Genomic DNA, 25,361 nt, shown 5'->3' on the forward strand with positions numbered 1-25,361 from the left:
TATAATATACTTTATTTATAAACGATAATTTTAAATTGTACTCACGAAAATGTACAATTCTAATTGGCTTGCGGCACCTGCCATTCCATCGATACTGCATCGTATCAAAAATATGCAGAAAAAATTTCAAATCTTAGAACAGAATTTGAAACAAAGTTTAAAGATTTTAATTCTTTGGAAGACAAATTTTGTTTGCTTTCTTAGATTTTCTAAATAAATATAGACTCAGTAATATGCAAATGGAAGTGATTGAGATTCAGTGGTACTCAAATTTGAAGACAAAATTCATTGAAGTGGATGTGTCTAAATTTTGCAAATACTTATGGCAAGGTTTGGAAGTACTTATCAATGCAAGCAATTATTTTCGGTTATGAATGGAAATAAATCTCCTGTCCGAAACCGTATTAATAACGCTCACGTTGGGTCAATTTTGAAAGTAGTCTCGGTCAGTAAAATTTCTCCCGAAATAGGAAAGAGATAGTAGCAGAGAAGAGATGTCAAATATAAAAAAATTATTTTAATTTATACATGTTTATTACAATGTACTATTCAAAATAAAAATATTTGTTTCCATGAACACAAATTTTTTTTCTTTACGGCCCACGTATAGTTAAGCATTGTTTATTTGGCCCAAGTTGGCTTTTGAGTTTGACACCCCTGTTTTAAAAGTACGCCATATCGCGGAAGAAAATTTTCGTCGCAAATTCTTTCTCCTTCATTATTAATTTAAAATTTAAAAGAAAGAAAAAGCAACTTCATGCAAACCTAGATTATGTCATAAAGTTTCGATTGCTGAAAAAATACTTCAAAATATCTGCACTTTAAATTTCAAATTTCAAATTACGAATTTTCTTCCGCTGTATGGCGTTCTCTTAAGTCTCCTTGTTTGTAACGAAACTTTTTGAACAAACATCGTTAATAAATCTTTAATAACTCTGAATAGCTGCCACAACTTAACAACGGTTTAATGGGATGCACGCAAGTGACGTAGTGTGGGCATCTCAATCCTAATTGGTTGTTGAATCGTGAAATTTGTTTGAGCTAGAAATTGTTTTTTCCATTCTATTTCGAGTAAGCCGAGCTCGTCAAGTATCACTTCTCTAATAAAGTGACACATTCTACATTCTTATACAAAGATTTCAATTCTTTCACTATATATTTCTTAATTAACACAAAGACAGGAATGAAGACATGTTGAACACAAACAAACTAATTATGTATCGAAGTTGTCAGGTACACGAAACAAAAATATATCACGGTTACAATAAATACATAAACAAATAATAAATTTAAGTAAAGTAAAAGACGCAGACTAGAAAGAATTATATTTTAACAAAATTGAAATCCTGTATTTAATGAACTTTACGTTAATCAACATTCTAACGTATGTGTAGAAATTTAGCTCAAATTTAACACGCCATTTCGCTCATAAACGATCAACTAGCGCTGATGTCATAGGTTGCATGTGTTGATATCCGTGATCTTCTCCTTGAAATGCAAGTACCCAATTGACAAAATGCCGCTGTTCGGGTGCTTTGCTGCATCTGCATATACACTATGTCCATAAATTAAGGACAATTCAAATTCTCACGACAATTGAGATTCAAAGTAAATATTTTATTAGTAGAATTATCACACATTTTCACGAATAATATGCAAATAGCCACCAGATAAGGCCGATAGTACGTCACAATGACGAAAGTGTAAAATAAGTGTATAAAAGGACTGATGACAAAGTAAAATTGCTCACAAGAGTTCTGAGAGCCTCTTTGTGCCGTAACCGAATAGTTATGACACAGAGGACACGTGATATTTTACGAGGTAAAATTATCGGTCGCCTGGACTGTGATTGTATTCATGTATTCAAATGGAAGCATCGATGAAACTTGGAATTGCCCAAAGTGTCCTCTCTAGGCTTTGGCAATGATTCCAAGATGATGGAAATATCAGTAGACGTTGCAATACAGATTAACAACGCCGAATGAAAACCAATATTTGGTAGTAACTGCCAAACGAAGCAGACGGAGTACAGCATACGACCTGTCTTGTCAGCTATCTGTAGCTACAGGTTTCAATGCTGATATGCTCGTAGGCCTATCAGATGTGTTCTGCACTGTCGCCAGCGATCAGCCTGGTGAAGAGAACATGCAATGTGGACATCACAGTGGGCTCGCGATGAGTTCAGGTTTAACTTGCAACCTGATTCACATCAGAATTCAGAACGTCAGGTACCCGTTACCACATCATTGAACAACACAGTTACGATGAATCATGATTGCTCTTTTGGGGTGGAATGATAAATTATACTGGACTCTAGAACAGACCTGTTTGTTCAATTCAGAACCATGACGAGGCAAAATTTATCAGGACATCATTCTGGAAAAGAATGTATGTTTGTTTATGGGTGCCATGGGCATAGAATTTGTGTTTATGGATGACACGCCTATCGTCACCGAGCAAGCATCGTAAACAAATGTCTTCATCCTGAGGATATCACCCGTATGGATTGGCCAGCATTCTCTCATAACTTGAGTTCGAAAGACAGGCTTGGTAGCCAGTCAACTACCTCCTGCTTTGCGTAACGGAATTTCGGATACTTACTGAGTAGAATTATTTTCCCCAAGAGCAGCTCGATAATTTGATACTCAGCATGCCTAAGCGTTGTAGGTCTGTATTTGATTGCATGGGAGTCAAACAATTAATTATCCATTTTACCTACCATGGAATATTAAGTTTTTGAGAAGAAGATATTTTTACTGATTACTCCAGAGAGCAATTATAAAAAATACCTAATTTACAAAAAACTTAAAATGTCTCCTTAAAAATATTTTTTTGCTCCAGTTAGCTATTGTAGTTGTAGTTTTCATGAATATTATCCACCACCTCTTTTGTTTAATAAATGGGTTTTATGATTAAATCACGTTTGTTTTGTTTCTGACTTCTATTCATTTGTTGGAGCTGGCATTATCCTTAATTTATGATAATGAGGGTATTTAAATAAGAGCAAAAGCAACAAGTTGCATGAACCAAAAAATATTACAAAGCCTGCGATCAATTCTTTTTTGAAAGACAGTCCGTAGTTACAGTAGAACATTTGTGCATTTAGATTGTTCTCAAAAGTAGTTTGTCATGGGAATCAAGAGAACCAGTTAATTGGTTCCCTTAAAACTTATTGGTTTTTTTAAGAAAAAAGATAAAGTAGAAATAAAATAAAAAAATTTCATTTAAGAATTAAAAATTAATAATTTTAAAATATTTTTAAGAATATAGTATATACTCGAGACTAAAATTTTCAAGATTTTAAATTAAAGAAAAAACTATGTTAAGAACTGGTTTAAATTTCAGGAAATTTTATGACCCGAAACCCAGCATTAAATTTTTGTAATTTATACGCGCGGTAATTTACTAATTGCATGCAACGAAGACAGTTAATTCGAAAGGATAAAATACGTATCACTTAGAGTTCATTATCGAATTAAAAACTTACATACCTGGATAATTCATTTTCATGACCCTTGCCTGAGGATAAGCAATTTTTGTATTGCCTGTCACAGTATACGAACGACTTGGTGGAACTGGAGGTGGTCTCTCCAAATCCAAACCAAACAGTGAACACGTCTGCTGAATCGTCTTTTGGTCACATCGTTCCAAGTCTGGTGGAGGAGTACCAGCTATTGGCTGTGGTCGTGGCCTGCAACAGTCATAACAATCCAGAATATAGCTACATAAAAGCTTAGTCATAAAAAACTTTCGTAAAATTATCCTTATATAGTAAATTTGCGAATACCGATTATATACTCATCCTAGGTTCAAATAAATAGTTTGCATTAAAGGGTTAAGGGATTTATTGCAAACAATGGGAAACGTTAAGAGACTTTACTTCATTTTAGAGACTTTATTTTGCTTCTATTTAAGTCATATTTTTAGCTTCTATTATATTTAATTCATTATTAGTCAATCATTAAAAAAAAAATCTTGTCCCGCAGTGGACTGATCGTTAAGGCACGATTCCTAGTAGAACACCTATGTCAAATATCACTGGCTGCGGTCAGTTAGCATAAGGGTGATCACTTCGTTCAACTTGCGAAGGGACCGAGGGCGCACGGTACGGTCTTCGTTAAGCTGTTCTACCGTAAAGTGCTCAACTTCGCGCGCAAGTCGTCGGGCTACCAAAGCATCACCTCCGCAGAGGATCAAAATTGCGATGGCATGTCTTCGGATCATCCTCAGGGATGTTTCCCTGGCCGTTGCCAATAGCCCATTGAGCAGCTCTAGTGTGACATAAATAAAATACCTACCTGTCTACAAAAAAAAAAAAAAAAAAAATATATCTGATTCCAATATCTCGTTTTTATTTGGTCCTACTGATTTATGTAGAATTGTATGGGTATGATTTTGTAGGTAATTTAATAGAGAATCTTAGATACCACACGCTTAATATCTCAAATTCTGATTGGATGACGGCCTTATAGTTTGCCTGAATCGAAATATACGGATGGTGTTAATATCCACCGCCAGGTTATTTGTGAAAATTAAATATGGAGAATTAAAAGTATGTTTAGAATTTTCCATCTTTTTGACAGTTGTGTTCGGTAGAGAAGAGAGACTCCTTTTAAGACATCTTAACACTATCAAGAAAAGGAGTCGGTGAAATAAAGAAAGGAATGGCTAGTTTTTTAAATTATTTGGCAGCTTACCTGTTGACGCGTGTTCTCGCTTGCATGTGCAGATTTCTCTTGAGCGTAGGCCATCTTTTCCTTCTAAAGTTCCATCCTCTCCACATGGCCTGGACGAGAACAGCTGCATTGTGCCTCCTCTCCACCCTCAGCAGTTCCAGCTGCTGTCTTGCTCCTTCACTAAAATTGATAGTTGATTCGATTTATAAATACTCATTCCGCTACAAAGATTACGATATACCCATACTATTAACAAAGGCACAACAATTTATATCCTCTAGTGTTTCGAATCAATAAACAAGAACCTACCTTGGTGTTGAAATACAAGATGCATTTCGTCACTGAGGAAGGTCTTTTGTTTATAGAACTGAAACTATAGTATGTCCTTTTTTGTGTGTCTTTGCTTGCGATTTTTTGCGACATATTGTTCTGCTTCATTCAAGCAGAGCACTAAGTATACCCTTTCTTACTATGAAGAAAATTATATTTACAAAAGGACACAAACAACAAAACTCCAGTGGGGCTTGTCTGGGTGAAAACCATTAGTAGAAAGCTAAGATTTTCAGGTTCGATTTGTATTCTGACTGAAGAATCAAAGAATGCACGCACATCAAATCTGTATTGGAAACAAAGAGGTAAAAGTGTTCTGTGTGATGTGATGAGAAAATATGAATTACAAAAATTATATAGCGTTGTCAACTAGCATAAAGTCTACTATGGCATGGCTGAAAAATTTCCGGTAAGGGAGTTTTGCTCAGTAATCGGATCGTTATTATGTAGCTTAATCGAAATAAAAATTAGATATCGATTATGTTAAAATATAAAGCTCTGAAAAAGTGAAAGGCTTTAGGCCATTAGTGAATGTTTTGACATAACTGACATAGCCTCAATTTTAAGTTTGCTGTTTGAAGTCATAAGAAAATGTATATTATGGAAATGTTACAGTGTTATTTAAAAATTTGGCGAGGACAATGAATGCAATAAGAGTAGTGGGGGCTTAGTGGATAGAACGCTTGCCTCCCAATGAGGTGAACCGGGTTCGAATCCCAGCGAAGGCTGGTCGATACGAATTCCGCACCCGACTTGCACCGACCACGGAGTTGACATAAAATATTCTCAGTAGTACATAGATCAGAGGTTAGAGTCCCCTTGCTGTCAAGCTAACCATTGGAGGTTTTTGTGGTTTTCCTCTCCGTGTAACGCTACTGAGTGTGAAGTCCATCAAAAAGTCTTCCACGAAGACAAATTTCTCCCAATACTTGATCCAGAAGTTCCCTTGTCTTCTGGATTTGGCCAAAAATTACAAGGCTACTGAGTTGAACATTAGTAGTTGTAATCGTAAACACTAAAATTGGATCGGTTGTTCAACGAAGGTTACGAAATAAAATGAATGCTATATACTTGTTTTATGGTTTCAAAACATGAGATTGCATCTGGTATTCATACTTTTAGAAAGACCCTTTTGTGATATTTGCATTTAATTCAAACATTTACTATGCATAACTTCTGAAATTAATTCATATATTTACGATGCACAGTTTCTACAATTAATTCATATATTCTTCTCGCATATATTTATGCGATACCTAATATAGTTAATAAACATTGCAAAATATGAAAAATAATTATATATACCATATCATGCATATTAGTTATCATGCAAGTGAAAAATTCAATCTAGTTAATATGATACCTTAAAAATATGTGTCTTTTTCCCATAGCCCAAGCTGTTGAGGCATTTGATACTCTACAGTTTTCAGTAACAGCCATGAAACATTCTAATATGAGCTGAAAGCAAAAAAATAAATTGTCAATTTAGTATAAATTATACAGGATGTTCTGCAAGCATCACCCTTACTATATCTTTTAGAATCCTTGTCAAAAATGATATTAAAAAAAATATTGACATGATGAGTAGCAATCTTTGTAAGAAAGAGTGACTATCGAAATCTAACAAATCACTATTTAGGAGGAAAATTGGATAAAAATATGAAAACTAGTTTAATTGCTGGGTGAAACTTGAAGGTAGTTTTAAAATTTCCCTTCTCTCTTTTCTCAAGCAATCAAAGATGCTTTGATGTTTTCAATTTCCCTTTCACCAACATTGGAAAGTTGCATTTCGACGACATGTTTGAAAGATGAGTCCTCAGAACTATCTTTGGTGGAATTTGTGACATTGGTGCATTGGAGGAAAAGATACAACTTTGAATTATACAAGTTAGATAAAAATGATGACATCTTAAACTGTGACAATGGTGTATTGGAGTAAAAGATACAACCTTGAATTATACAAGTTAGATGAAAAATGATGACATCTTAAACTGTGACAATGGTGTATTGGTAGAAAAGATACAACTTTGAATTATACAAGTTAGATAAAATGATGACATCGTAAACTCAATCAGACTAAACAGAGCTAGATGGATAGGCCATCTGCTAAGAATGGTCTGGGGTAGATTTGCCTTGAAAGTTTTCAACACCATTCCCTGTAAGAAAAATTTAAGAGACAGATCAAAAAAGAAAGAAAGAAAAATGATGGACCGACTGTTTAGAACAAGACTTTTTCTGAAATCAAAATAAAGAACTGGACAACTGCCTACCAAAAAGTGGACAGGAAAAATCTTCTAGAGAAGGTCAAGGCCCACCCGGGGCTGTCATGTCATCAATAATGATGATAATGACGTTTCGACAACGTTTTTGTTTTTTCCCTCGGTCACATATTAACTTTTGATCCTAAACATGTAAAGCTTAACAACCTCTTAAACTTTATTTTTAACAAGGACTGTAAAATTTTTTTTATCAAGGGCGGATTCACTACACGTACATAATACTCACAGTAAAAATTAAAAAAATATCGGTATTATTCGTATGTACACAAAACACATCATATATTTTGTATATTTAAGGCATACTTTTGGCACTGCTCATAACTATCAAGAAACATAACTAGTATTATGCAATACATAATATGTTTAGGCTTGAAAATTTAAAAAGTTTTACAGATACAACTTTTCCAAAGTACCGGAAAATTTTAAAAATAGTTTCGTGTTACTTTTCCAGATTAATTTTTAGTAACATTAGGAAATATTTATATCCAGAGCAGCTGGAACAGCAACGATTTTAAGTAGATGCAATGTAACTAAACATGACACGTGAAGGAATCACGCATTTCTAATTTATTTGTTTCTTAATTTGTTAAAGGAGCCGTTTTTCAACGCAAAAGGCGTGCACAGAAATCGATAAAAATGTTGACTATTTACACTAAAATTCTCAACTTAAAGGAACTAAAATGGGCCATGTAAGAAAGATACTTACTTTGCAATCCTCAATGGCTTTATCATCCGTACGCTTTAGCTTCTTAAAAGGTGCGATCAAACGATACCTTATGTTAAAAGCCTTAAACCTCATTCGATGAGGAAAACCTAAAAATAAGTAAATAAATAAATAACATTTTTAAAATACTGCCAACATACAGTATATTTCTAAGATCAAGTAATCAAGGCACCACAGAGTTCAAGTAAACAAAGGAAATATGAGGCTTTAATAATTTTATTTCTAATTAGTCAATAAACAGTATACTTTTAAAATCAGATACAACTGGGTAAGTTAGAGTTGACCCAAATGTTTTGCTTAAATCAAGGCCCTCATCTAAAGAAAGCGCTTATTGAAAGTCGATCATTCTTTTCCACTTAGTCTCTTACATTAACCCCTTAACGATTGGTTAATTTTCAAGAAAACGGTCATAAAAGTTCCTATTTTTTTGACTTTTGTATTTGTATTACGTATTTGATTAGTGCTGCAACTAGTTTAAAATAAACTAACTATCTACAATTACCTTAAAAATATCCTGGTTCTGCCATCAGGTGTGTAAAATGAGAAATAAAATGTTTTTCGGGCAAAAGAAATGAATTAGCTTACACTTACTTACAAAATTCTGACTGGCGCGTTACTACTGAACACTCCAGCCCGTCAATATCACGGGAGCGAGAAATAGCGGACGAAATCTCACCCCGTCATTTTCACGGGAGCGAGAAGGAAGGGCGTTAAATTGAAAGCCAAATCAAATTCGCTGCCGTTAAAGAAGTCGTCTTCGACGTCAAACTCAAAATTTGCATATTGCAATGTTTGAAAATAAGAAAATTTTCCATTTGTGACTATCTTCTTCCATTTTATACAAAAAAAATAAACAAATTGCTTATACTGCTTTATCCTTTAATTGTTTTGAGCAGTGTAGCTTTATCATCCATCTACATCAAGTGTCAAGAATTCAATGCTTAATTTGCAGCTGAGTAAATTTACAAAAAAATATAGAAGTTATTTAACTAAAAAAATAAGATGCTAAAAATAACAAAAATAAGAATTTGGTTACAATTTATTCAGGCTAGGGTAGAATAGTATCTAAGATATCGATTGGAATTTATAAAATTTATACCTTTAAAGTACTTCAGCCTTCATACTAAACAAAAATAAAAGTATTTAATTTTGAAAACGAACAATTGGTGAAAAAGGATATATATATAAAGGATATAAACATACAATAGAAGGCCTGGAATATATACTAGTATATAAATTAAAATTAGTATTAGTTGATATATTGAGTCTTCAGGAAAGTTGGTGCCTATTTTGGATAGGCGGAGTTCTCAAAGGTCCGCAAATATATTCAAGTGGTAGCAAAATGTATACTATAAATTATATTTCTTGTTTTTGAGAATAGATCATTAAATTTTCTTAATCGTCACAAAGATTTGGAAACTTATTTCATACATGGAAGTCTGATACATACTAGATGAATATCATCTAAATCGAAATGGTTGCGAACTTAGAAAAAATTCAAAATTGCTACCACTTGAATAATTTTTGCGGACATAGGAAAGCTCCGCTTATCAAAAATCTGTGCGAACTTTCCAGACGACCCAATTGTTTTCCATTCTTCCTCTTTTTTAAATATAAATATAACGCATATATTTCTTAAAATGTATTGAAAAAGCATTTGCTTTTAAAATTACTTACCTCCAGCCATCAGATTGACAGTTTCTAGAACTTGTAATGCCCTAATTTGTTGTACAACAGCCCCTCTATCAAAATGATTGGGTTGCTCATTGTTGTTCGCCTGTAAATCATAACAAATGAAAGAATTTAGAATCGAAGTTGTTCGAGAAATTCTTTTTCAACATCTTTTAATTCAATATTGTATCTTATAATGTTATTACTCACAAATTTTATATTAAAAAAAACCTTAATACAGTCTCATAGCTACTTATAGCAGTGTCTCCCAAAGTGTGGTACTCGTACCCCCAGGGGTACGGGAACAGTTTAGCGGGGATACGCGTTCTTATGCGAAATATCTTGCAACAAACGAAAATTTAAAAAAATTTTATTTAAAAACAAAGCTAGCCATGAAAATTTACGATCACAGAATTTTTATTGGCTATTTTTTTTTTCAGAGTTAGCAGTTAATAATTAATGGTGTCAACAGCAGTTGTGATTTTTAAGTTTTGTGCAGTTTTTTTAATAGTAAAAAATACATTCATTGTTTTATTAGTGGTACACAGTGTTACGAAAAATTTAGAAAGGGTACACTGAAGTCACAAGTTTGGGAAACACTGACTTATAGGTATGCCAACTGCCTCATTTGGGTGTAAGTTTTAATAAAGCTGGCACTAAATTTTTTAAGAATTTGAGTAAATATGGAACTACGTTTGAAGTTGTATTTAATGTATATATGTTGTTATTGTTTATACCTAGTGGTGGGCAAAATGATTATAAATTGAATAATGCAAAAATATAATATAAACACATATACTTTGCTACCACTAAAAGAAATCTATTACCTCTTCAGAAACCGGAGGAAGTTGCAGAGATGCCAACTGCTCCGGACACGCCAAAATAATTTAAAAAATGGTAAATAACTACAAATTAAAATTTGGAAACATTTGAATAATCATGTAATTTTTTTAATAATTTAACTTGACATAACTGTAATAAAGTGGTGAATATATAAGTCTGCGAATTATTTAGAAATACTGGTGGATAACAATCTAATAAATTGAATTTTTTAAACAAAGAATCACAATTAATAAACTACCACTCGAAAATATATATTCGCTGTCCGGAGCAAGTTGGCATCTCTGAAGTTGGCATCTTTGTGCTTACAATGCAACTTCCATACCTTTTTTAATTATTTGAATAAAAATTTATTCAACTAGTAAAATTTAAATATAAATGTAGTTAAAAATTGTTAATTGCTTTTAGAATTTTTAGAAAATGTGATTTTCCACTGTTAAAATGTGTTTATATATGCAAGGTAAAATCACTTTTAATACATGCTTTCGGTATCCTTGGCAAAAATACAGTAAAAAAAAATTCACGCATTAAGGAACACAAATTAATATTTAAACGGAAAAAAAAGAAAACAATATCGAAATCTAGCGAATTACTAATGAGGAAGGTATGACGAAAGATCTACCAGGTTACCGATGAAAACAGAGAGAAGTTGAGAGGCGGTTCTTAAAAACACATCCAAGTTTCATCAGGAAAGCAAACTGGTTTTGAGGTTTTTCAAACCAGCTTCCTCAATAGTGATTCGGCAGATATCGATAGTGTTTTTATTTCTTTGTTCTTGTTTTTTTTTTTTTTTTTTTTTTGAATATTAATAAGTGAATCCCAATATGTTTGGACAATACTTCATGTAATTACAAGTACAGTGCACCAAAAAAAAGGACCACCTGAATGACTTTTGATCTAATGATCGGATTTTCACATTCTAGGACTCAATCTTAATGGCTTAATTGGGTGACTTGAAATATGCTAATTAATAAGTGTAGATGATATTTAAAGTAGCAAAATCAGAAACAAAAACGTACTTTCTTTGAATTAGCGTGCCTTTTTTCGCCGGATTTGGATTTCTGATTCCCAAAATATAGAGGTTGGTCGCAATCTGAGAAATATGGCCCAAATATTTCGGTCAGAAGAGCGCACCAAAGTTCGGACCAATTAATGTTAATTTTAATTTTTGTGCATTTTGCTATATCTCGAGAATTATTTAAGCGAATTAAAAGTTTCTTTACACTTAATTATGAAATTTGTTTATCCAAAGATAATTGCAAAAATAACTCTTAGTAAATATTTATTGTTTTTCATTATTTTAATTAATAGTCGAAATTTTTTTGAATAGTTAGGCATAAAATTTTTTGCCTCATTTTAAAGAATGTAATTTTATATCGCAAAATACAAAATTTGAGCGAAATTGGTCAAATAGTTCCTGAGAAATCGAATCTTAGAAATATAACTTTTTCATAATTCAATTTCTCAAGAACTATTCGAACGATTTTGCTCGAATTTTGTATTTTTCCACGTAAAATTGTATTCTTTAAAATGATGCAAAAAACTTTATACCTTACATTTCAAAATTTTTTTTCAACTATAAAAAATAAGAAATATATAAATAAAAAATAATGAATATTTACTAAAAGTTATTTTTTGCATGGAATTATTTGAGGATAAACGAATTTTTTATAATTGAGTGTAAAAAATTTTCAATTCTCAAAATTTTTTCAAGAAATGACGAAATACGCAAAAAGTAAAATCAAAGTTAAGGGGTCTAAACTTTGGAGCGTTCTCCTGAACAAACTATTGGGACCATATTTCCCATATTGCGACTACTCCCTATATTTTGTGGGTCAGAAATCCAAATACGTCGAAAAAAAGACATGTTCATTCTGAGAAAGTACGTTTCTGCGTCTGATTTCGTAATTTAAAATATCGTCTGCACTTATTTATTAACATATTTAAGGTCACCCCCTCGAGCCATTAAGAATGAGTCCCAGAACGTAAAAATCCAATCATTAGATCAAAAGTTATTCAGGGTGGTCCTTTCTGGAGCACTGTACATACTTAGGCCTATATATACTCAAAAGAAACATATGTAGAGCATATTCTCCGACTACTGAGGAATTTTCGTGCCAGCTGGTATCAAAGGTCATGCATAAATATTTTAATGAATCAGAATTAAATGAATTTTGTCCAACACTATGTTTAAATAAATTAGACACATAAAATATCAGATTTATCAATAACCACGTCTTAAGTTCTAACAAAATTTTTATAGCAACTCCATTTGTTTTAAAAAAAAATCCTTAGTTAACTACCAGTAGGAAATATATTTCTCAAAAAAATTAATTCTTTGGAGGTTGTGCATATAAAGTAGAAAAGTGGATTATGTACTGGCACACTAGTTTTTAAAACAAACAGAATTATTCACGACTATTTGCTTATTAATTTATTTTTATATTTCTTTTAAATAATTTATGTGCGTCTTCAAAATTCTTTTAATGGTAATTCATTTAATATTAATAAATTTCCTTTGCTACCACGCGGTAAAAATGTTTTCTGAAACTTCGGAAATTTTGAAGTAGTCGGAGAAATACTTTAAATATGTAGTTACAAAAGTTATCGATTGTCTTTGTTTACTTTTATATGTTTAATTATTATCCTATTTTTTTATTAATGGAAGGCATCTTTTGAAACATGGTTAATAATAATTACCTTTATACACCTTATAAAATGCGGTTTTGCGTGCACCAGTGTTCTGAGTAAATTATCCAATCTGCTGTGAAAATCCTGAGTAAGTGTTGAAACTGGTTCATCACCATTTTGCCTGTTCAAAGAAATACATTAGATTAATCACTTTTTTAAATACTTTTTAAAGAAATATTTTTTTAACTAATCTCCCTTAAAAATGTAAGCAATAACTTGTAATCGTCAAATAGCATCGCCAAAAGCATTAATTATTAAAAGAAGTCATAATTTACAACTTTGATTGCAATCATAATGACAAGTAATATTGAGAAACCATTGTGAGTAATAAGGATCTAACATTACAATTGATATTTTGTTTACAAGTAATTATCGCTACTTTTAATTACTTTTTTCCCCAACCCAGCATTACTTAAATCAAAGGTTGAATAAAATGATACTTACAGATCTGTATGGGCTGTAGGAGATATTCGAAATGAAACTCCTCTAGGAACCGTTTCTGAAATTCACAAAAAAAACGTTAAATTATAAGATTTTTCTATTACAAGTAATAATCAAATGCTAGTAAACGTATTTAGGATTATATCAAATAAGTTTGAAAAAAAGTTTATAAATTGTACTACAATTAGTCATCAATTAAGTAACTTGTTTATTATAATAACTTACGAAATGAATGATATCAAGAAACTAAAGAGGAAACATTCCGCCTCCACTACATTCGAAGTAACTTGTTTATTATAATAACTTACGAAAAGAATGATATCAAAAAACTAAAGAGGAACCATTCTGCTTCCACTACATTCACATGCATACCTGCCAACTCTTCCGGATTTTGAGGAAGATTTTATTTTCATATTTAAAGTGGTAGCAATACTCAGCTTATTCCAATCAACTTTTTGAATTATGATGATAATTATAAATGAGTTTGACCACCACTACATATAAATAATTACAATAAATATATGAAAGCATAATAATCCTTGCTCAAGCGAATTTCAACGGGACCCCAATATAAACATATTTTTGAGTCAGATTGTTTTTCGTTTATTGTTTTACAACCACTCTGAAAATCCATTCTCGGAAAGAGTGAAAGTTGGCAGGTATGCACATGAAATGCACCTTGAGAATAAGCGCTTGAAACATGTGGACTTTTTCCACCGCATTTCTTGAAACTAATGAATTTGTTCCATTCACGTATGCTAATTAAAATCACAAAACATAAGTTGTTCGTTGAAGTTGAGCTCAAGCCTACTTCGGATATCCGAAAATTTTAAACAACTAAAGCTCATCGTTTGAATCATGAGGTATTTAACGACAATTAATAATATTCTATAACTATCTACTCTATATTAGTACTTGGATTTAACTTTCAAATGTATTTCTCTCATGGGCTGCAATAACGGCACAACTCAAAAAATCATGTTTTGAGATAAGTGGGTTTAAAGTTTTCATTGCTAAGCAAAATTCATAAGAAATGCTTTAGTTTGCTTAAACGAAGATTACCTTCAAGTTGAATTATGAGTTGTGTTAGTATTACTACTGAAAAGAATGTGTATTTTCCAATTTATACCTGTTCTTAGTTCAAAACGCGTGTTTTTTGAGTTGTGACACTATTGCAGCTCATAAGCGATTTTATAATGTGATAATACGATGCTTAGGTGATTAACCATTTCAGATTGCTCTCACGTTTTCTGTGTTGTAAGTTATAACGTGATGTAAATAGTTCGCAGTAAAGTGATAAGTATTCATCTGGTAACACATCATATGGTTTTAAATAGGTAAAGCACTCTCACGACAGCCAGTTGTTGGCCATGGGATGGGGGTTTAATGTCATCGAATGTCAGGAGCAACGGCATGGTGGTCAGTACTGCGCAATGGCTTTCTTTACTTTCCACTTAAACTTTTACCCATTGGTTTAAATTTGGATGGGCTTCCAGCCACATGAGAGATGGAACTCCCATCTTCACAATGGTCTTGACCATAACCTTGATGCCCTGACCGCTATGGCTGCTCAAAATCAATCAAAGGTGACTTACCTTGTGAGTATAATGCTTTAAGTTCACTTCCAAAGAGGTGCGTGGCGAAACCGAAATTGCAGGTTGACTTGTGGAAGACACAGACAGTGTCGTCAGGAACAACATCACGGTTGGTCTCCAAGAAATGCGACGTGTCATATGGCACACGACCAGCGAAATGCCTGATACCAAATATTCTGGCATCTGTACTAGACTTCTGTTCATAGAATCTATAGGGAACAAAGAGGCAAGTATTAAAACCTAGTTGAACGAATTAATTAGCTTCATATCATACTAAGCTAGTCTGTTTTTTTAAATAAGTAGAATTTCAAGTATTTCGAGATTTAAAATAGTACAGTCGAAAATCAAGACTGTATGTAAGTATAATAAACTCATGCAGCTCAATAGAGAATGGATTTAATTTTCGCCTCTTACAGGTTGGTATGGTATCGTGGGGAACATGGTGATTTTATTAAAATATTTAATACTTCATATTATAAGATTAAAACAAATACTAATTATCTCAATTTCACCTTTGATAGGTAATAAATCAATTCAAACGGTGCACTCATACTCATACTCATATGTGTTGGTTATCTTAGCATCAGCCCCGCTAGGGGCTCCAACTAATTCATCTGAGTGGAAATAAATAATAAATCGCCGAAGCGCAACTGAGAGGTGAAAGTTGGGGTTCAGTATCTTTTACTGAGAGAAAATTAAAATGATGTAGTGAGATTGAACAAGCAAGTTTGAGAGAGAGAGAAGAGGTTTTGTGGCAGACTGCCTCGCCTCCCTTCGAGGTATTACCCCGAGCTTCACAGGTGCACAGTAGCCACATAGCCCCAGGGAAAAGGGGAAATACATAATAAATGCGCAAAATTATTTACAAGTATTTACAGCTATTTACAAAATTTACGGGACAAAACTCCGTCGGATAGGAAAAAGGCGGTTGCCGGGCTATATTTTATGTTGTCTTTGATGAGCTCAAAATCAAAATTTTTGAAGTAATTGCACGTATGACAAGAGAGTGCATCTCTGAAGAAACTTGCACATAGTTCAACTATGTGCTCATCTATTTTGTTAATTTTTAACTCTCGTCTTAAATCTTTCATTCTCATGGATCTGGGGGCTCCTGTGATATATCTGAGGAATTTATTTTGAGTGATCTCCAGTTTCTTTTTTTGACTAACAGTGGTTGTGCTCCATGCAGGGGCTGCGTAGCTGATGATCGGTCGAATACATTGGAGGTATAGGGTTCGTTTTGTTTTGAGAGATAGTTTTGAATTATAGTTTAATATTGGTTTCAGAGATCTATAGGCTCCTTGCGCTTTGCTAATAATATTTTCAATATGGGTATTCCAGTTTAAAGAACTAGTAAGAGTGACACCTAGGTAGGTGGCAAACGGTGCACTCATTTGTTATTAATAGTTATGTGAGCTAATGAATTTAAATTGTAATGGTTTTTTCGTCAATATATTTGTAGCAGATATTAATATTTTAAAGTATGTAGGCTTTTCAAAATTTAGCTACCACTTTAAAACAATTTTCTGGTCCTGCACGGAGCGTGCCATATCAAATCTGAAAAGGTTAATGTATTTTGGCATATAAAACAACTATTGTAATGTCTAAAAAGTAAGTTTTAATAAGTAAACACTTGTTTTAATACTTTTTAAGTGCCATGTTTTTAAAAGTACATAGGGCACAAATAAATTAATTTCTTTCACATGTGTTATCTTATACGAATACTTACCTTGGACTATTATGATGTTGGGCTAACACTTTCTTCAAATAACTGTCAGGTGAACCTCGCACTGAGCATTCAACATCTAACATACTCAGTAGTCCTGTCCTCTGATTAAAAATAATACAAATTTCATGTCATTATTTGAATACTTAAAACTACAGCTTACACTTTTTACTTTATAAACAATATTGCTAAAAAAAAACTTTTAGCAAAAAAAGAAAAGAAAAAGTACATTTAAAAAGTTATTTCAGATTTTAAGAAATTGCCAATTTAATAACAATTTTTAAAGCTATATGATAAAAAATTTTGAAATAAATCAATAATTCTCAATATTTTAATATTTTCAAGAACGTTAAAAAAAAAGGAGTATCTTTTCAAATATTAAAATATAAAACCTGGAATACTTTTTAACTAAAGTTAAGAAAAAGAACTGAATTTGTTTTTCTTAGTATTGAACTTGTAAGCATTGCTTTGACTAAAAAGAATAAAACTTAATCATACAGTTGTAACTGCTACAACTTTTTAATTCTGACCTTTCAACTTGTAAGCAAACTGTCACAGTTGTCCAAACATTTACAACAGCAGAGTGTTAGAAATTTCAATAGTTTCAGACGTTTTAAAAAGTGGTGATGACAACAAAACGTACATAGATACATTATTACATTTTTGATCAACGCTATACTAGCATACATAATATTTTTTTTACAGAATATATGCCTGCATGAGGATTCTGAATGGAAAAACTAGAACAAATGATAGTATTCCTTCATTTCTTTCCAGTAAACTTAATAAACCAATTTAGGGTAAACAATGATTTCCTATCAACTATCTCATAAATGTCCAACCATAAAAGAGAATATAATTTTCTGCGTTCTGCTTAGGAAACCAGATCTAATTTCACCAAGTTTCATCAGTTGTAATTGTTTGACAACTTTGTTAATAGTTGTTATATGGTTTTCGGATAGTAGTGACACCAGTTGAAAAACCGTGTAGTAGCCAATTTTGAAATTTGGAGAGTGCTAAGTAGAATGCAGAAAACCATGCAATTTTTCTCTCCTTTCGTTTTTCTTTAATTAAGACGTTGAAAGCCACGCTAATTTTACATGGCTTGCTCGTCTGGCCACACGGTAAATAACTACTAACTAAATTTGCAAATATTAAACAGATTTTGCTAGTTTTTTAAAAAGTTTACCATGGCATATTTGAAAAAAAAGCGGTGAATTATAAAAGTCTACGAATTGTTTAGAAATAGTGGTGGATAAAAATCTACTAAATTGAATTTATTAAACCAAGAATCGCAATTAATAAACTACCACTTGAAAATATTTATTCGCTGTCCGGAGCAAGTTGGCATCTCTGTGTATATAAATAAAACTATTTTTGCGCGTTCTGTAATTTCTTCAAACCATTTTAGTAACGATAATAATATTTTTTAAAAAATTAAAAATTTACTCGAATTATGTGTTTTTAATAATCTTGGCTTCACCGGTGAACCCCGTGGAGCTTCGAACAAACTCAGTGCCGGTCGGTCACCGGTGACCCCCATGGCATTCAACGTGTTAAACTTTAAAATTAATATTTATTTTTAAGATCCTCGGTACGTAATAATACTGCAACAAATATACATCATTGTAATAGCATTACATATAAACAACCCATACATTTCTAATTCAGCACATACTTTACTTAAAGATGACTTACCAGTGATGAAATGAGGTCTATGCATGGAACGTTATCAACGTAGTCTACCTGCAGATCACTCTGCACCCCTTCCTCTCGACAAGACTCTATGCTACTTTTGAACACGTGGGTGTTGTAGAAATGCTGCAGAGTCTCAGCGCACAAATTGATGCACAAGTGCTCTAAGTGACTTGGCTGTAATCAGAGAACAAAATAGTGAACACTAAAGGAATCACATTAAATGTGGTATGACATCTTCATGTTTTGAAATAAAGTATTATAATGAAGTAGTATAACAATCAAGGATAATCGAGATTAACCCGTTAACCCTTTCCAGCGCTGTGTACCCAGTCTGGCAACACTAATTCAAAAATTGTTACAGACCACAAGAAGCATATAATCAATTGCTTTGAAGCCTGTATCAACCGCCATTCTTTAAATAACAAGGAGCTACTGTTCTAAGGTCGTGCGTGTTAATGTTCTGCCTGACTAAAATTTAGAATTGACATTTGCTGTTCCGGAAATGGTCCCGCAGTGGACTGATCGTTAAGACACGGTTCCCAGTAGAACACCGAAGTCAAGCATCACTGGCTGCGGTCAGTGTGCGTGTGGGTGGCCACTTGGATCAGTCTACGAAGGGATCGAGGGTGTGCGGTATGGGTCCTCGTTAAACTGTTCAACCGTAAAGTGCTCGACTTCGCGTGCAGGTCGCCGGGCTACCGAAGCGGGGGTGCCATCCCCTCTGCAGAGGATCAAACCTCAAGGGATGTTTCCCAGACCGTCGCCAATAGCCCATTGTGCAGCTCTAGTGCGACTTAAATAAAATTACAAATACAAATTGTTCCGGAAATGGGTTGTTCAAAACGAAATTAACTTTTTCATAACTTTAAATTTTAAAGAATCAGTGTAAAAAATGGATGCTCAAATTTCACAAAACTTTCTTCGGTTTTGACTGAGCCGTTTCCTGCTTTATGCTCCAAGCAAAACTAATTTTAATTTTCTAATAATTACTTTATCATGGGCACCATACAGATGGATCAATTTAACCCACACAACGCAAGAAAGACAGATATATAATAAAGAGATAACTTCCACGCATGCCCGAAGCGGGATTCGAACCCGGGACCTACCTGGTACGAGGCCAACTGCTTGACCAGGATACAGGCCGATCGGCTTATTTCGTCACTTTATTTTCGATCATCTAGTCTCCATTCTAGTTTAATCATTATAGTTCACAATCTATCACAATGCACAGCGATGAAGAAGCTTTTTCGTCATATATTTTAGACTTTGTCATAAACCACGTAATTCTGTGATGAAATGATTTTTCAAAATGAACGAATTACAGTTCAAGGATTGCTGAACCATCAAAAGTGAGAGTTTAATTTAGAGAGTGTACATTTTCGGATAACACTGACACCCCCCCCCCCTGCACTGGCCTCAAATGTATGACCAATATTAGCTTACTTTGCTGGCTTCAAATCCAAACATGTCGAGTATACCGATGAAGCCATCCGTTGCATGCCTCACAGCTGAATTGAGCACTGTCATTGACTTAGAGGCTTTCACACCACCAGATCCTAGCGTTGATGCATGCTGACTGCTGTTTTCTGAAACATAATAAACAAATAATTTTACAATGGAGAGTTAAATAATGTTTCAGAAATTTATCTACTTTAACAAATACAAACTACGAAGTTACTAAATTCAATATTTAGAAGGTTTATTTGATTGAGGAGTCACCAAACTGCGACAAGTGTGCTGTTATACGTATGAAAGCATGGCCAGTCCAGTCCACGGCAGCCGCCCAGATAAGCTCATATTAATGATAACGTTGATAAATAATATAAAAGATGACGCCAAGTCAAGCTGTCTTTAAGAATATTTGTATCACTAAACAAATAAAAACTTGTAATGTGATTTTTACGCTCTTCAGAAAAGTTTTTCCTAATGGTAGTGAATTAATTATTGAAGTGATATTGAAAATAAATGCTGCAGATTTTTTTTCCGCCATCACTTAAAACAGAATAAGATACTAGCCGGTCCTAATGTACAGTGCGCTTAAGGGTTAAAAAAAAAAAAAAAAAAAACGGATTATTTTAAATAACTTTTGATCTAATGATCAGATTTGCACGTTCTAGGACTCATTTCAAATGGTTTGAACCAGAAATATGCTAATTAGTTAGTGCTGACGATATTTTAAGCTGCGAAATCAGAAACAAAAACGTACTTTTTTTGAATAAATATGTCTTCTTTTCGACTGATTTGGATTTCTGACCTTCAAAATATCGGAGGTAGAGGCAATCTGGGAAACAGGGTCCCCATAGTTTGATCAGGAATGCGATCCAAAGTTTGGGCCCCTTAATGTTAATTTTACTTTTTGGGTATATCGCCATCATGTCTCGAGATTTTTTTTTAAAGCGAATTTAAAAATATTTGCACACAACTGTAAAATTCGTTTATCCAATAATAATTCTACGTATCAGGATCAAACATGACAGCAAAAAATTTAACTGCCATTTTAAATTCTTAGGTTATTTTATTTAGCTAGCATTCAAATACTTCTTCACATCATTAATAGGTTTTATCTATGTATGTTTAAATTGTTTATATACAGTGGTAGGTGAAATCATTTTAAATTAAATAAATAATAAAACGTTAAATCATAAGACTTACTACCACTTTAATATTACCATAAATCGGAATAACTTGGCAAAAGTGCTAATAACTAGGGCTGAACGTTGATATCACAACTGCTAAAAGAGTTAAACCTGGTAAGCATTTCTCCATTTAAGCCGTTTTTCCATCACTACATAGCATCAAAAATTAAAAATATTATATTAAATGCAACTTTATTGCAATTATCTCGTGGGGATATTTTTAAAAAGGTTGGCGCAATTATCATAATTCTACAATTGTTATTATTTAATTAGTCACTAATTTATTAACACTTTTGCACAAAACGGAGCAGTAGCATTCTTGAATTTTTAATAATACTATTACAAAAGCACTGTAGCTAGCAAATGTAAAGTTTCCCAAAAAACTGTTCTAATAAATCGTCACGAATTTTAAATTTACGCACTAATAAAAAATTTCGCAAGTTGCGTATGGACTATTCCAGTTAGTGTAAAGATTCATGGAATTCTAGCTCTTCCAGTAAAACTCATAAAATTCGATCTATTTCTGTACTGAAAAGTTTAAAACATTGAATGCCACGCTAATTTTACATGGCTTGCCCGTCTGGCCACACGGTAAATAACTGCAAACTAAATTTGCAAATAACAGATTTTGCTAGTTTTTTAAAAGGTTCAGCATGACATATCTTACTTTATTTACAAAAATTGAGCACCTGGCCCACTTAGCGGCCCCTATCCCATACATCTACATACCTGCCAACTTTTAGGCATTTGGCGTAAAATTTTATTTTCATATTTAAAGTGGTAGTAAATATATACTATTTTTTCTTTTATAAACTTAATTTTTAAATGATTTTGATCACCACTATTCTTAAAAAAATTAAGCACATATATTTATATGCGGTACTTATCATGGCTGTCAGCTTAATTGTTTTCAAATACAACTTATTTTTTTGCTTAAAATTGAAATTTTAATTCCATTTAAATACCACTGGGAAAAATTATAATGGAAGGGATTAAAAGTTGGCAGGTATGCATTTAGAAATTTACAGAAAATTTATAGTAATGACAGTTTGAATTTAGCAGTCGATGTGGTAGCTAATAGAAAAACAAGCACTTTGCTTGAGTAAATATAACATTTGAATATCTGATTCATCGAATCTAAGTAAACATATATAAATATAAACATAATTTGACATATATATATACATAAGTTGACATAAATAAATATTAACATAAATTGATACATATTTCACTCATTAAATTTCTATATTTTAACTAGCACACATTTAATTATGACATACATTGAAGTTCATTCGAATACATTGTGGTAGCCATTAAAAAAAATCAAGCCGTTTGCTTGTGAATTAATAAAACAATGAAAAAATTTAATATGACAAATTGACGTTTTTGCTTAACACTAGAAATATTGATTGTAGACTTAAATTAAAAATAAAGATAAAACATGATTTGATATGGCATGGCAGATCTGAAAACAGTGGTGAATTATATAAACCCGCGAATTGTTTAGAAATAGTGGAGGATAAAAATCTGAAATGAATTTATTAAACCAAGAATCACAATTAATAAACTACCACTTGATAATATTTATCCGCTGTCCAGAGCAAGTTTGTATATAAATAAAACGATTTTTGTGTGTTCGATATTGCATTAATTTCTCCAAACCACTTTAGTAACTATAATAAGATTAGAAAAATTAACTGGAATTATGTGTTTCTAATAATCTGGGCTTCGCCGGTCACCTGTGAACCCCGTGGCGTTACGAACAAACTCAGTGCTGGTCACCGGTGACCCCCATGGCATTCAACGTGCAATTAAATTGTTAGAGTAAGTGTAAATTTTAAAGAAATACTCCCAAAAATCACTTTGCCTACGATCCAATACATGTCTTGATGGCGTGTTCTGTAACTACAATTAGTTATTGTATTTAGAAAAAAATTATTTTCAATTATGAACTAATTACCTGTCTGGTTATGGACAGATTCATTGCTGTCTGAACTCAATGTCCCGGATGTGGATCCAAGTCTTTTCAAACTGTTAGCTCTTCTGACTATTGTTGCAACAGTTCGGCAGTACAGAGCTTTGGACAAGGCGTCCCGAGTGGAGGTGGCCTAGGAACATAATCATTTAGAATGTTTGAATAACAATATGTAAAAGAATACGTTATTTAAAAGTTAATAATTAACAACACATGTGGGACAAAAATATGGAAACACTTCTGTACTAACTCTATGTAAACAATATTTCTTTTAACAGCAAAGGTTTTGAAAGATCTTACACGGCAAAACTATTGGCACAATTTGAAAGATCATGCTAAAAGTTTTTGGAAATGGTGTCCTTTCTACACATGCGAAACTTACATCGACTAAAATGAGAGTAGGAAGTTGGAAACCTTAGTTTTTCCCTTGTTTAGTAATACTATAATTTTAAAAACCCTCTTACATACAGTCCTTGGCTAAATTATTAAACCCATCATCAACATCATAGTTGGCCGGACAGCCCAATGTGGGCCAGTGCCTTCCTTTGAGGATTTCTCCATAACGACTTTCGATTTATCTTTGATCTCCAATTCTTTTCATTAATTTCAAGAAGAGCCGCGATGGCTCAGGGGATACAGCGTTCTCCGGGTTTGAATCCCAGTCGATACGAATTCCGCACCAGACTTGCACCGACCACAGTGCTGACGTGAAATATCCTCAGTGGTAGATGGATCATGGGTTAGAGTCCCCTTGCCATCAGGCTAACCGTGGGAGGTTCTCGTGGTCTTCCTCTCCATGTAGCTCCATCAAAAAGTCCTCCACAAAGGCAAATTTTTCCCGATACCCGATCCCTCGTCTTCTGGATTGGGTTCAAAATTACAAGGCTATGGAGTTGAACATTAGTAGTTGTAAACCCATGAAATTGGGTCGGCTGTTCAACGACGGTTATAAAATAAAATTAATTGCAAGAAAATCAGACTCCACCAAGTCAGACCATCTCAACCGCGGCCTTCCCCGCGTTCTTGTTCCAGTGGGTTTAAAAAGCAGCATCTTTTTTATTGTATTGTCATCACTCATTCGAATCACGTGGGCCATCCATTTCATTCTATTTATTTTTATATATTTAATAATATCGGGTTGTTTATTATTAGACGCACTGTAGTTTTTTAATAACTACATGTTTTGCACGAGTTTGTATGCAATTTCTCTTATATTTAAACATACATGTAATGGATTTTCATTCAGGAGATTTTTTTATTGTACTTCCTACTTGTATTTATTTTTAATGTATTGCATTACAATGTTAAACGATTGATACACGAACGTAAACAAGCTCAAACATGTTTCAGTCGCGTTCCTGCGCGTGCGTCAGTTACGGACGCGTTCTTGTGGCTTTATGCGCTGTGCTTATTTGTTTCGTAGTTTTATACTTTGCAGATATTTGTTTATTTTGTGTACAGTGTTTAAATAAACAATCGGAACATTTTCACCATGTAAAAAAAACTGCAGTAAAGGCCCTCATTAATGCTATAATATTTTCAAACAACGAAATATCACGAAGAAATCCGAAGATATCCGACACGAAAGAAAAGATGCGACAGAATCTTATAGTGCGTCTAATAGTTTGGCAAAGGACTATAAATATCGCAATCCTATATACAAAGTTTTATAATTGCTAGCATTAAAGCTTAAAATAAGTTATTAATTCACTCTCCTTATTTTGGACGATTCCAATTTTGCATGGGTAAAAATGACATGATTTATAAAAGTCTGTCATGCATGATCTTTCATAACTGTGCGAACAATTTTGCCTCATAAAATCAGCCAAAACATTTACTAGTAAAAGAAAGATTGTTTACATAGAATTAGTATAAACGTGTTTCCTAATTTTTCCCTTATCCCTGTATATGAGTCAATAATGCTGTTCTTATATATTTTAAAGATAGTTTTTTCATGTTAGAATTTCATTTTCTATGTTTCCAAAACGGACTAAAAATTTCAAAAAATCAATTAAAGATATAAGAAACGTCCTGCTTAATAAACCATAAAATTTATTATCACCAGGATTTAGTTTC

The 25,361-nt window shown here is 32.9% G+C and overlaps 1 protein-coding gene across 1 annotated transcript in view; it reads right to left on the reverse strand.

Moving 5' to 3' along the window:
• Positions 1-25,361, reverse strand: part of dachs (unconventional myosin-IXb-like dachs) — a 130,111-nt gene that overhangs the window by 2,951 nt on the left and 101,799 nt on the right. The window contains exons 11-22 of the mRNA XM_087151989.1: positions 23,271-23,418; positions 20,118-20,260; positions 18,672-18,845; positions 16,977-17,077; positions 15,248-15,456; positions 13,656-13,710; positions 13,221-13,332; positions 9,687-9,786; positions 7,992-8,098; positions 6,370-6,464; positions 4,698-4,856; positions 3,492-3,691 (exon numbers count right to left, since the gene is read on the reverse strand). Of these exons, the coding sequence (XP_087008115.1) occupies positions 3,492-3,691; positions 4,698-4,856; positions 6,370-6,464; positions 7,992-8,098; positions 9,687-9,786; positions 13,221-13,332; positions 13,656-13,710; positions 15,248-15,456; positions 16,977-17,077; positions 18,672-18,845; positions 20,118-20,260; positions 23,271-23,418 (1,603 nt within the window). The remainder of the gene's footprint in view (positions 1-3,491; positions 3,692-4,697; positions 4,857-6,369; positions 6,465-7,991; positions 8,099-9,686; positions 9,787-13,220; positions 13,333-13,655; positions 13,711-15,247; positions 15,457-16,976; positions 17,078-18,671; positions 18,846-20,117; positions 20,261-23,270; positions 23,419-25,361) is intronic.

The sequence above is a fragment of the Parasteatoda tepidariorum genome, chromosome 9 (genome assembly GCF_982258835.1).
Source record: "Parasteatoda tepidariorum strain Cologne lab strain chromosome 9, Ptep-v5.0, whole genome shotgun sequence".
Classification (NCBI taxonomy): Eukaryota; Metazoa; Arthropoda; class Arachnida; order Araneae; family Theridiidae; genus Parasteatoda; species Parasteatoda tepidariorum.